Source organism: Enhydra lutris, unplaced genomic scaffold, assembly GCF_002288905.1.
Source record: "Enhydra lutris kenyoni isolate GAN:26980312 unplaced genomic scaffold, ASM228890v2 scaffoldscaffold27, whole genome shotgun sequence".
Lineage (NCBI taxonomy): Eukaryota > Metazoa > Chordata > Mammalia > Carnivora > Mustelidae > Enhydra > Enhydra lutris.
Window position 1 is genome coordinate 5786879 of NW_019154111.1, and position 13086 is coordinate 5799964.

The 13086-nt window shown below is 45.7% G+C and overlaps 1 protein-coding gene across 2 annotated transcripts in view; it reads left to right on the top strand.

Moving 5' to 3' along the window:
- Positions 1 to 13086, top strand: part of LOC111151973 (cAMP responsive element binding protein 3 like 2) — a 104935-nt gene that overhangs the window by 84587 nt on the left and 7262 nt on the right. For both annotated transcript variants that reach the window (XM_022510225.1, XM_022510224.1), the window contains exons 7-8: positions 767 to 825; positions 2096 to 2164. In XM_022510225.1, the coding sequence (XP_022365933.1) occupies positions 767 to 825; positions 2096 to 2164 (128 nt within the window). The remainder of the gene's footprint in view (positions 1 to 766; positions 826 to 2095; positions 2165 to 13086) is intronic.

The following is a 13086-nucleotide window of genomic DNA, read 5'->3' on the forward strand; positions in this document are numbered from 1 at the left end:
CCCATGGGGATCCATTCGAGGCTAAGAGGAAAACATTAGAACTCCCATTAATATTTTTTACATCAGATTTTTAAGTTTCTGTTTTATGATGTACACAACATTTCCTTCTCGTGGGCATGTATATAATTTATAAATAAATTAATATAAATGGTGTTTAATTTTTTTCTTTACTAGGTTTTTGATTAAAAAAAAGAAAATCCTGTAGTCTGCTGTTCTATGCCTGGATTTAGTAGTCTCCTAGCCCTAGGTCCCTACAGGGCAAATCAGGACTGGTGAGGTCAGGGGGCATGGCTAGGGTACAGACAGGCCAGAAGGCAAGAGACAGAGAAAGAAAGAAAAAGAGAGTTCAGTTACCATTCTTCGTCCCTGTGCAGAACCAGGAAGGGGGTTATGTCTGACCAAGCCCAACTGTCTCGGTGTACATGTTCTAGCTGAGCCAACTGAGGCCCATGGAGTTGAAATCATTTATTGAAGATGACACAGATGGTTTGTGACCCACATGTTCTGTTCTGACTCAGGCCTGCCAGGCTTCCCACGAGGGGCCCACTTTGGTGGGAACTAGTGACCACACAGGCTGGTTGAAACCAGGGAGGGCAGAAGAGATGACTCACAGATGAGCCAGCAGGGTATCTCAATGAAGAACGGCCACAGAAATGAGCAGGACTCTGGGGATTTCTATGAGAACAGACTCCTCTCTTTCATTTACACACAACTGACTTCTGGAGCGGGCAGGAAGTTAATCCTTTCTTCTCCCCTTCTGTGTCAGATTTCTGCCCAGGAAAGTAGGAGAAAGAAGAAAGAATACATGGACAGCTTGGAGAAAAAGTAAGCCTCCTGCCTAAACTGGGTGTGTTACTGGGTGATCTGCGAGGGAAAATGGGAGTGTGCCAAGCTTCTGTTTTCAGGGAAAGTGGATAAAGTTCATTCTGGCCACCATCAAAGCCCGTTGGTCCATCCCCTAGGTCTTGACTGCCACCTAGTGGATTTGACAGGGGGAGGCTTTACAAGGACGGCCTTAAGTTAAAAAATGCACTCAATCTTAGCAGGGGTTGGTGCCACAGCATTTCTAACCAGAGTAAGTCCTCGAAGGCTTCCTTTCATACAAGTGCAAATATTAACACTCATTCCCGTTCCTGGAACTCTCCTCAGAGGAGAGGTACTGTTTCCGCCGAAAGGAGCAGTGCTAATTCATCCCTCACGCCCTAGAGAAGGCAAGTGGGCAGTGCAGCGAGGGCGGCCGGCGTTCTTTACTTTCCGTCCACTGTAATTCATGCTTCCAGCTACTACCCACAAAAACACTCGAAGACACCCTTTGTTCTTCTGAGTAGTCCAGAATATCAGGAGGGCTGTAGAAAAAACATGAACGAGATGCAATTTTGTATTAGCCTTAGAAATACAGTTCTCCACTTGACCAACAAATATCGTCTAAGATGGAAATGAGGCCCCTGACCCGGAAATGAGGCCCCTGACCCGGAATTGAATCTTCCTGTGTGTCTGGGGAGAAGAGCAGATCCTGGCCGGTTCTTGACCTTCCTACTGAAAGTTAGTGTCTCTACATTCCTAGGTTAGGTGTTGGTAATTGAGCATGAAGTAGTCCAATGCTGTTCCATTATTTTCTGTAGGCTTCAGGGTCAAGATGGTCTTTAGTGCCTCTGAGAGGCATGTTCCTGCAGCTGGATTCCTTGTCTTGAGGCGCTGCATATTTGTCCTCCCCTCTTGTCTATCTTGAGCCCTTTGGCTCCCTATCAGCCCTTCTGGCCAAGACTACAGCCAGCAGCATCCAGGCTCCTGTAGATGAGAGAGATGAATGATGGACATTGAGAGCAATAGGGATGAAATAAAAGAAATCGAGGTTGGAACACTTTAGGACTTTACAGTTTGTACCATCCTTATTCATTTTCTTGTTCTGAGGCTTGTGTTACTCATCTCTCTCTCTCTTTTTCTTTTGTCTTCTTACCTTTCTTCCCAACTGAGGTTGGCTAGGCTCTCTCCCTCACTTCCCTAGAGTAGCTGATGCCCAGTCCTCCTTCTCCAAACCCCACCTGCATTTGCTCAACTGATACAACTAATTGTCTTCTCTCTTGCTCCTCTGTAGGGTGGAGTCTTGTTCAACTGAGAACTTGGAGCTTCGGAAGAAGGTAGAGGTTCTGGAGAACACCAATAGGTGAGTGTCGCTGGAGTGAAGAGCTGTTGAAACTGCCTAATGGAAAGTGGGGGAAGGGGGGGAGGGCAGATCCAGGACCAGAATAGGAGGAAGGTGTGAAGGCACTCAGGATGGCCATATTCCACACATGTACACTTGCACACACACTCACACACACACACTCTTTACTTTTCCTAAAATACATGGCAGGAAGCTTGGAGGAGAATAAAGATGGTAAGTTGGTTTCTCCTGAAAAAGACATTCAGCCTTAGAGGTGGACGGGAGGGACTGGCCTTTTCATCATCACCCAATCTTAGTAACAGATGGTGTTTATTCGTGAAAGGAAAAGAGGACACCAGGTTTGTTTTTTAAGTTACAGTTTACAAAAATTAATGACATTTCAAACCCATTTAAAAAAATATCGGTAGGACAGAGTGAGTTAACGGGCTCTTCTAGCCCTTTCTTGTCAGGTGTTGTTTTTAGCGCATCACAGATGTCAACTCCTTAACCTTCCAGCAGCCCTATGAGGTGGTCCTATTCATATCCCCATTATATAGAGGAGATCACTAAGACTCAGACGGGTAGGTGATATGCCCAAAGTCACACAATAAATGATAGAGCTGCATTTGAATGCAGGCAATCTGGTTCTGGAGCCTAAATGTAGGAGAAGTGTATTGAATGTTATCCTGGGTCATACGCAAGAGAAAGGGGTTGAAGTATAGGATTAAGAAAAAGGTATAGGGTTAAGAGTTGGGGAGTTTAATCTAGAATGTGTGTATGTGTACGCAGTGCCTACTACACTTTAAAAATTAAAATATTCGTTAGGGGATCCTGTTGCCCTTAGTTGTTACTGATCTGACAATGCAAGTCAAGAAAAATAGCCTTTTAGGTAAGAAGAATATTACTTAATCATTTCAAGGCTTAGCATTAATGTCTAATAATGATTTTGCAATCATTAAGGGATCAGGTTAAATCTATTTGCCTGTCATTTGATAACACTCAATTTGGCTCCCGTCTTCATGGTGTGATGCTTAGGCAGCAGGCTTTTCTACTCCTAAGTTTAAACTGCCATCAGTGGGAACATCGGACATTGTAACCCACTGGACTTCCCTCTGCATTTTTGGGAACGTATGTCCTCAAACAGCAGGTCAAGGGTAGTCACCTCAGGTGCTCCACAGACGATGGCAGAAGTAAATAAACACCCCCTGCTCCAGGTGCTCTCAGCAAAGGAGACGGTTTCCAGTACCGCTTTAGGGTTCTGTTTTCATGGTTCCCTGTGGTCAAGTAGTCTCCTGAGGCTTTGCCCCTTCTTACCTCCAACTTCACTCCTGCCGTAGTAGATCTCTGGGTCCTGAACCCCTACCAGAGTCTGTGTCCACTTGTTAGCGTCCTGAACGCCCGTCCTAGCACTTATAATGCTCCATGTTCACGAGTGGGACAAATCCACATTATGAACTGGTGAAAGAGAAAGAAGAATGTATCCAAGATAATCCTGGAGTTGGATCCGGGTTCGTCCTTGTCGAAGGGCTCCAGGTGCCAGGTCTTCTCGCAGCCACACGGGGGCAGCAGAGGTGCAGTATGGGCTCAGCTTTGGGGAGAGGGGTGCTTGTGATTAGAAGTGCTCTGTTGCCCCGCTTCTCCTGCGAAAGGCCTCTCCTCCCCTCTCCCAGCTGACCGTGCTGTATCATATTTTTTAAAAAAGATTTTATTTATTTATTTGAGAGAGAGAGAGCGTGCACGAGCAGGGAGGGAGGGAGTGGGAGAAGCTGATTCCCCGCTGAGAAGGGAACCATACGTGGGGCTGGATCCCAGGACCCTGAGATCACCACCTGAGCCAAAGGCAGAGGCTTAAACGGCTGAGCTACCCAGACGCCCCCATATTTTTTAAACTTAAAAAAACAACCCGGGTGCCTGGGTGGCTTATTGGGTTGAATGTCTGCCTTTAGGCTTGGGTCATGCTCCCCAGGTTCTGGGATCAAATGCTGCGTAGGGCTCCCTGCTCAGGGGGTACTCTGCTTCTCCCTCTGCGCCACCCACCCCCTCACTTGTGCTCACTCTCTCTCTCTTTCTCTCTCTCTCTGTCTCAAAAAAAAAAAAAAAAAAATACACATGTAATATATTCCTCATCACAGAAAAAAATCAAACTATAGTTAAAAAAGAAAAAATTGCAATCTTTTCACCCAGAGATATTTATATTTTGTAATATTTTATACATACGTATTTATACATATACACATCCTCTTTCATTAAGAGCTTTTTCCATTTAACAGAATGCAGTGGACATATTTTCGTATTAGTGTATTTTCTCAGAGTCCTTATTTCTGTCAGAAGCTGATAAAGAGCTATCGTGTGAGGAACACTGACATAAGGTACATCTGATTCTGTGTAACACAATCTGTGTTTTGCCAATTACTTTTTTCTTTTTAGATAATGGCCATGACGATTTCAATAATATTAGTTATTCTAGAACAGGAGTTATGGGAACATATGGTGTATTTGAGCGTGGGGTCAGCCTATCTCATGTTCTTCCCTGGGAGTCAATGATGAGTTTCGTCTTTTCTTCTTCATGGACTGAGTGGAAATTCTTCCCAGCATGTAGCCTATTGGAACCCCCACTGAAGAAACAACGTGCCCCAGGCCTGCTCTGTCTCTTGGCGGCCCTGTATGTGTTCTCTGCCTTCAAAACTCACCTTGCGGGCAGACAACCCTTTTTTTGTGGCTGACAGTTGGCTGACCTGTAGTCTTCCCATAGATAATCTTATCAGGGGACTCCTGGGGTTATAATTTCTAAGTAATTTTTAATGTGTTAGCCTGAGAGGTCAAGAAATGAAAGCAGGGCTGTTCTTGTTGAGACAAGGAAAGTGGGTCTGCATCCCTTTGGCGTCTTCCCCTCCTCAAGGGCCTCGCCTTGCTCTGAGGACACGGCACCAACCCCAGTGACTCTGATGTAACCTTGACAGTCTCCTGCCATCCATCTGTCATGAGGAGGTGGTGGTTTGGGCATTTGGCAAGGGAGACTTTTGGTCCCTTTGCTCACACAACATTGCGTCGGTGACACGGTGTTTGAACTAAGTACAGGGCTGGGCCTAATGAACACACACCTGTGTTTGTGTTCCTGGCCATGTTTCTTGGATTATCATCCTTTGGAGGTAGCTGGATAGACATGGAAGAGCTGGGCATGAACCGGATCCTACATCTCTGGTGTGGGCTGGGAGATCGTGGGCGCCATGATGTCATGGGACCTGGCATGGTGGGGAAAGTGAGTGGCTATTTCCTTGTTGACCACATTAAAGGAAGATGATTTTTTCATTTTCCTACTTTTGTGTTACACCCCAAGAGGGACTTTTCCATCTCTCTGGATAAAAGTGAGCACTCCAATTCAGAGTCAATCCTGAATCTTTTGATTAATGCTGGACTTAGCAATGGCCACCTAGTAGAGCGCATTGTTGGTTTCTAGGTGTAAAGACCCTTTTATCTGAGCTCAGGAAGCTGGAAGGGGGTGAGGATGGGAGAGAAAATGAAGAAATGCTCCTAACACTTCTACAGCCTTACCCGTAGTCTCTTGGAGCAGAGCCAAGCCATGCGAAAGCACCTTCACACTTGCTCTGCTGAGGTGAGCCACTAATTGCGTGCCATCAGGAGATGTGTGAGATGAGAGAGAGACAGCTTCCCAGGGGGCCTGTCTTCCTGCGCTCAATCAGGAAATACATTTTCACTTACAAGGTCCGGGTGAGACGTGTGTGTGTGTGTGTGTGTGTGTGTGTGTGTGTGTGTGGCTGCTGGACGATCATGCTGGCTTTCCCATGCTCATCCCTCACCCCTCTAAGCTGCAGGTCCTCTGGACGGCCCTACCCTTGTCCCATTCCAGAGGAATCCTGTGCAGGTGACCCACACCGCTCAGCCCAGCAGTTTCAGGTGTTGGTGGTTCTGCTGGCCCTCTGGTTTCATATTTTGCCCCTTGCCTCTGTCAGGCTATGAGCCACAGGCCCTCTCCTCCCACCCCGATGTGTGGAGCCATGCATGGGAGCTTAGGCCTGGATTCCATGTTAGCACAGACTACCTAATTTGACTTCTACTCACTTCATTTTGTAGAAGGGGAAACTGAGGCACCGTGAGGTTCAGGTCATCCAAATGTCTAGAGGTAGAACGGTAGACCTCAGCCACTCAAGTTTTTTGACGCATATCTTCATTTTTCTTCTGCTGTGCCCCTTTCTCTTTCAAGGACCACTGCCTTCACCCAGCACAGGGCTAACTTAAACCCGAATAAGAGGGCCTTGCTTTGGACTTGTGTCTTTGGGGACCCTGCTCTGGCTCACCTCTAGCCACACGTCTGTCCCTGGGAAGATAGTCAGCAGGCCCAAGGCGATGTTTGCATGTGGAGTTCTTACTCTACCCCCTCAGTCCTCACCCTGGTAACCTGGAATTCTGGAATTCCCTGCCCCCGGGGCCTTGGGTCATCTCTGGGGCCTGCGTGGATCCCTACCCCAAGTCTCTTCTCTGAAGGGTAGACCAAGCCCCCAGGGGGCCACCCCCGAAGCTGGTGCGTCAGGAGTTTGAACCCTGGCTGCTGTGTGCCTGGAGTCCTGCATGGTGTATCATGTCCTCTCAGCTATAACCCTCTCTGTCTACCTCCACTTGTCTTGTTCTTGGAATCTATACGTGGTTCCTGATACAACTCTTTCCAGCTATGTGCACTGGGCTTTCGCCGTGTTCCACCTCTCCTCATTTGTCTGCTTGGCCCCTATGCTTGTGCCCATTTGCATGACACACTGTCACCCTCTTCCCCAGGCTCCCCTGTTCTCTGTAGATTGACCGTCATTGCCAGTCCCCCCTGCTGTCCTACTCGGGGAGGCCACTGGAGTACTGATGAATGATGCGACTTACCACTCTACAGACCTTCACCTTGCTTTAATTCACTTTCATTTCTCTGGTATCTATGACTTCTGGTTGTAGGAAGAGTATAAGCTTTCTAATATTTCAAACCTCCCTTTGGGTACCAGACCGAGTTCCCCAGAGAGACTGGAAGAACATGTCAGTATAATTTTGTGGTGAAGTCAGCCATTCCACAGCCCCAGAGAACATTCTAGAGCTCTCTTGTTCCTGGTCCTGCACAAGTAGGTAATGGAATATCTCATAAGTATCCTCTGGTCCTGGCACAGCAAACCCCTGATACAGTGATTCCACAGAAAGAGGAAGGAAAAAGTGCATCCTTTTTTTTTTTTTTTCCTATTGAGGCCAAAGCCCCACGAACAGCCCTCAAAGCTTAAGTAAAATATCATACGTAAATATTATGCAAAGGTTAGGGTTTTAGCACCCTGTGACTGTTATTTATTTGCATATGTCACACTTCAGTATTTAGAAGTCTTGGAGATGGTTCGTGAGTCTCCTTACATCTCGTTATGCAGCGTGTGGACCTTTAAATCATGGTCCACTGTACCCCAGCTCCTCGCCATCTCCACCCCAGGACTTGGAAGTAGATGGTTTAGCTTTTGAACACCCTCCTCCTAACCCTCAGAAATTCTGAGACGATAACTCTAAAAGACCAGGGTGGGCATGGGGTTGGGGAAGGATTCAGGTGGGATTTTTTTTTTTTTTTTTTCCAGAAGGACACAGACGCTTGGCTCTTCTGTCATAAAGCAACCTGATATGCAGCCATATATAATCATTGTGCTTGGGTGCGCCAGCTGAGTGGCACTTAGATATTTCAGTTGTAATCCTTTTGCATTTTATGTAGTGACCCAGGCATCCCATGGGAACCTCTACCCCACACGCATAACTAGTAGGACGGCTTCACAACTGGATGCTTATTTACGATGCGTGATAGCCTCCAATCTCATGTGTTCCAGCTGAATGTTTCATTAAAAAATTCACAATTTGGGGCGCCTGGGTGGCTCAGTGGGTTAAAGCCTCTGCCTTCGGCTCAGGTCATGATCCCAGAGTCCTGGGATCAAGCTCTGCATCAGGCTCTCTGCTCAGCGGGGAGCCTGCTTCCCCCTCTCTCTCTGCCTGCTGCTCTGCCTACTTGTGATCTCTCTCTCTCCATCAAAGAAATAAATAAGATCTTTAAAAAAAAAAAATTCACCACTGACAACCCGAGTGTTTCCACAACCCACTAATGGTTCATGATGGGGAATTTGGAGAACAACACTGCTCTGATAGTTCTTGAAGGAGGGGAAAAAAGTTCCCGCATCTTTGTAGGAGGCTGACTTATCCAGAGAGTGGTTCGTGTGCCTACACTCACGGGTGTGTTAGAAGATGTGTTGGAAAGTACATCTATCCAGAGTTCCTGGCACAGCAAGTTATCGGGAACCCCCAGTTTATTCTTTTTCCCTGGTTCTGGTTTGTTACTCTGGTGGGCAATCAGGTAGCTGAATGTTCCAAGTACAAAAGGCAGTAATAACTATATGACCATTTCCTCTTTCTCTCTCTCTCTCTTCCTCTCTGTGTCTCATAAATAAAAGAAACAGTAGAATACTAAATTAAATGAAAGACAAAGAAAACCACGAGGCTGTTGATGTATTCCCAGTTGTGATAAGAGTATGTCTCGCCCTCCTGGCGACTTCTGAACGCTTTGTCCGATTTCCCTTCATCCTCCTCCCAAGATACAAAGTGACGATATATTTTGGGTGAGGCTGGCTGCTGCTGCCTTGGACTGCTCTTTTGCAAGGAGCTGCGTGAGGACAGTCACTAAGTTTATTTTTACATCTCATCACAGGACAAAATCCGCATTTTCAATCAAGAGTTGGATACTCCAATTTAACAAGTTGTGAAAAAATCTCTTGGCCCAGATAAATGTTTCCTGCGAGTACTCCTTTCTCTAAATTGAGACCTTGCTCCCGGAAGCCCAAGAATTCATTAAGCCATAATTAGCCATGGTCACTGATGATTTAAAATACAGTAATAAAGGTAAAGTTTATTCTGGGCTGTGCATGCACTGTTGGGTCTGTCCTATGGTTGGGTTTTTATAGCTTTAGGTTTAAAATAAATCTTCCATTTCCCCTGATGGCTGCCTTTCCTTCAGCCAGCCCTTTGTGCGAGCAGGGTGACGGCTGTCATCCACACTCCCGATGTCACAGGCCATGGCATCTGTCTCAGGGGCATCAGGAAGAATCCCACATCATCTCAGATCCGTGCTTCAGTTAGGAGGCCCCAAGCTTCCCTATAAAGGGCTGGCTTCATCTGTCACCCATGGAAAGGGGTAGCAGGCACTCTGGAAGGGTGTCTTTGCTTCAAGAAACCAAGAGTACTCCAGGAAGGGGAATTCTCTCCTCCTTTTGTTAGCTGAGGAGGTCAAAGGGATTCACTTTGACTGGCTACCTAAACTCGGGACTGAGATAACTTGATTAAAGCTACACAGCGGTGGTACCAAGATCTAAACTCAGCCAATCCTCTGTTCCAGTGCAGATGCTCCAATTCTAAAGTGATCCTGTCCATTCTTGCAGTGTCTCATGGAGGGACACGTCTTGTAGTTTCCATTTTCCTAATCAGGGCCCAGGTTTGACTTCCAGACACCTGATGTAGGTCAAGGAGCACCCTTGATTCTTTAACCTCTCACTTGGCATTTTATCTTTGGTATAGCCTGAGATGTGCCACATGACAAACAATGTCATGTCATTGTTTTTATTTGTGTCGTTGTCATAGAAACCTTGTTAGTATGGGTCTCTGATTTTTATTGTGGTTCTGCCATCTGTGGCTTGACCCCTGTTGATAGTAACCTTTTCTTTTTTTTTTTTTCTTTCAGAGAGCGAGCTTGAGAGTGAGTGAATGGGGGGAAGGGCAGAGGGAGAGGCAGAGAGAGAAAATCTTAAGCAGGCTCAGTGCTCAGCATGGAGTCTAATGGGCTCAATCTCATGTCCCTGAGATTATGACCTGAGTTGAAGTCAAGAATCAGACTCTTAACTGACTGAGCCACCCAGGTGCCCTTACAGTAACCTTGTCTTATCTAAGGATGGATGTATCTCTTCATTGGGCTATTGTTGATATGACGTTAATGTCACTGGGTTTAAGAAAAATCTACCTAACTGAGAGGTATTTTGGTTCTTGATTTTATTAGGTTATCAACAAGGGTATGTGTCGTAGCACATTGGAAAGTCCATGAACTACAGAATCAGCTTTTACATATGAGGGCTTCAACTCAGGAGTTACATGTCTTTGAGACAGTTGTTTGGTATCTCTCAGTATATGGGGTTCCTAGAACTCAATCAGTGGGTGCTCCCTGTTAGTTTCCTTTCCATATGACAAAGATGAGTGTTTCTGTTGTAGGAATGAATATATATGAGTTTCTCAGACTTGATTGGATCATTGGAATCTGTTTAGATTTGGGGATGGATGACCTCCATCACTTTCCTTGGGTGAAATCACTCTGAGTTGCTGATTGATGGGCTTCAGAATGTCATCATTTCCACCATCAGCTCAGTTCACCTCCACTGATCCGAGCAGGAGAAGCAGCGGCAGGAAATAGCACATGATCAATCGCCGTTGCTTTCCACCACCATCTCAAGCTTAAAAAAAAAAAAGAAAATCTGTTTTAAAACTACATGTTTGCTCATCTCAAAGAGAAGGATTATAGACTGTTAGAAATCAGGGACCATTAAACAACTATTTTCATTTGCAGTGGATTCAGAATATAATTATGTTGAGTTTGGAGGAGATGCGCTGCTGAATGCCAAGTAAACTTCCACCCAACTGGAAAACATCAAGCCTTCCCTGCCCACCCAGCCAGACTTAGATGGTCCTTCTTCCACACTTGTAGCACTTTGCCTCTGTCCTCAGGGGTCCCAGCTTGAGGCAAGGACGTCCTTCCACTGGTAGACACGCTTAGGCAGGTCTGTGAAGGGTCTGCTTTCAGGGGCTACAATGGAGCCTCCTGGGAGACTCTTCAGTCTAGGGCAGGGGGTAGTGAGCACAACCAGAAATTTGAAGGGAGGAGTGATTCCGAGTAATTGATGGATTTGGTTTTCTTGGTGTTTCACACTCTGAAGATGGGGCACGGAGCTGGGGACAGGCAGGAAAGAAGTGTGGGATGATTGTGGGCGAATAAGTTTGGTTGGTAGAATAGGGAATTGGTTTCACTTTAAAATCACCTTAAGACTTTGGAGCAAAAGGCAATGTCTTTGGAAATATCTGGAAAGCTGCACAGAGCACAGCTGAACTTGAGTACCTCAGGCTGCCAGCTCAGGCAACAGAGGTGCCCCGTGGGAGTTGAGGTGCCCCCCCCCCCCCCACCAAGGCAGCCATTGCTTCAAGATGGCTCCTCAGAAGCAAGTGAGGAAACCGTGATACCCCTCTCCAGAGTCTAGCGGGCAACAAACACATGACTCAGTACCACAGAAGGAGGCCAGAATATGAGAGAGAAGGATTGTGCCCTATGGCCAAATGCAGGTCTTAGAATTCCAACATACAGCAGGGAGAACCCAGGGAAGGTTTTGGGGCCAGCACCACTGAGGTGGTCAAGAAAATGGAAGCTACTGCCTGCCACATCCTAGCGCTGGGAGAACGAAAGCTCCCCCAGGAAGTGGGTGTGCATTAGGTCACTTAGCACCCTGTTTGGGAAAGGCAGCTATGCCAGCGGCTAAGAATAGGGTGCTTGTCCAGAGTGCTGGGAGAAGAGGAAAAATGCGTGAGGAGAAAAACTTGCTGCATTATCTGATCATTTCATTGCAAGCTCTTTTTTTCCCTTTTTCCTCAGCTTTCTAGAGGTATAATTGACAAAATTATTAGATATTCAAAGTAGACATGATTTGAAATACCCATACTTTGTGAAAGTATTCCTGACATCAAGTTAATTAACGCATCCTTTACCTCACATGTTTACCGTTTTTTGTTTTGAATTTTCTAGTGAGTACATTTTAGTTTCACTCTCTTTGCAAATTTCGGTCATCCAATGCAGTGCGACAGAGTACGGTTATTCTGTTTTATGTTAGATCCTCTTATGGCTTTTACCAACCTCTCCCTATGCCTCCCAACCCCCAGCCCTTGGCAACTGCTTTTCTACTCTGCTTCTGAGTTCAACTTGAAAAAAAAAAAAAAAAAAAAGATTTTTCTTTAAAGGTTCCATATATAAGTGATACCATACGGTGTTTTTCTTTCTCTGTTTGGCTTATTTCACTTAGTGTAATGCCCTCCAGGTTCATCGTCCATATTGTCACAAATGACAGGCTCTCTGTAGGAGGAATTTGATATAATCATACTATCAGTATTTCTCAGCCTTGAGTAACATACAGACACTTTTTATCTCTCTGTCCAGCTATCTAGCTATTTATTTATTTAATTTATATTTTATTAACATATAATGTATTATTAGCCCCAGGGGTACAGGTCTGTGAATTGTCAGGCTTACACAATTCACAGCACTCACCATAGCACATACCCTCCCCAATGTCCATGACCCAACCACCCTCCCTTAACCCCCTCCCCCCAGCAACCCTCAGTTTGTTTTGTAAGATTTAAGAGTCTCTTATGGTTTGCCTCCCTCCCCGATCCCATCTTGTTTCATTTTTTTCCCTCCTTCCCCCCACAGCCCCCTGCCCTGCCTGTCAAATTCCTCATATCAGTGAGATCGTATGATAATTGTCTTTCTCTGATTGACTTATTTTGCTCAGCATAATACCCTCTAGTTCCATCATTGTCGTTGCAAATGACAAGATTTCATTTCTTTTCATGGCTGCATAGTATTCCATTGTATATGTATACATCTTCTTTATCCATTCATCTGTTGAAGGACATCTAGGTTCTTTCCATAGTTTGGCTATTGTGGACATTGCTGCTATAAACATTCCTGTGCATGTGCCCCTTTGGATCACTATGTTTGTTTGTTTGTTTGTTTGTTTGTTTGTTTTTAAAGATTTTATTTATTTATTTGACAGAGAGAGATCACAAGTAGGCAGAGAGGCAGGCAGAGAGAGAGGAAGGGAAGCAGGCTCTCTGCTCTGCAGGGAGCCTGC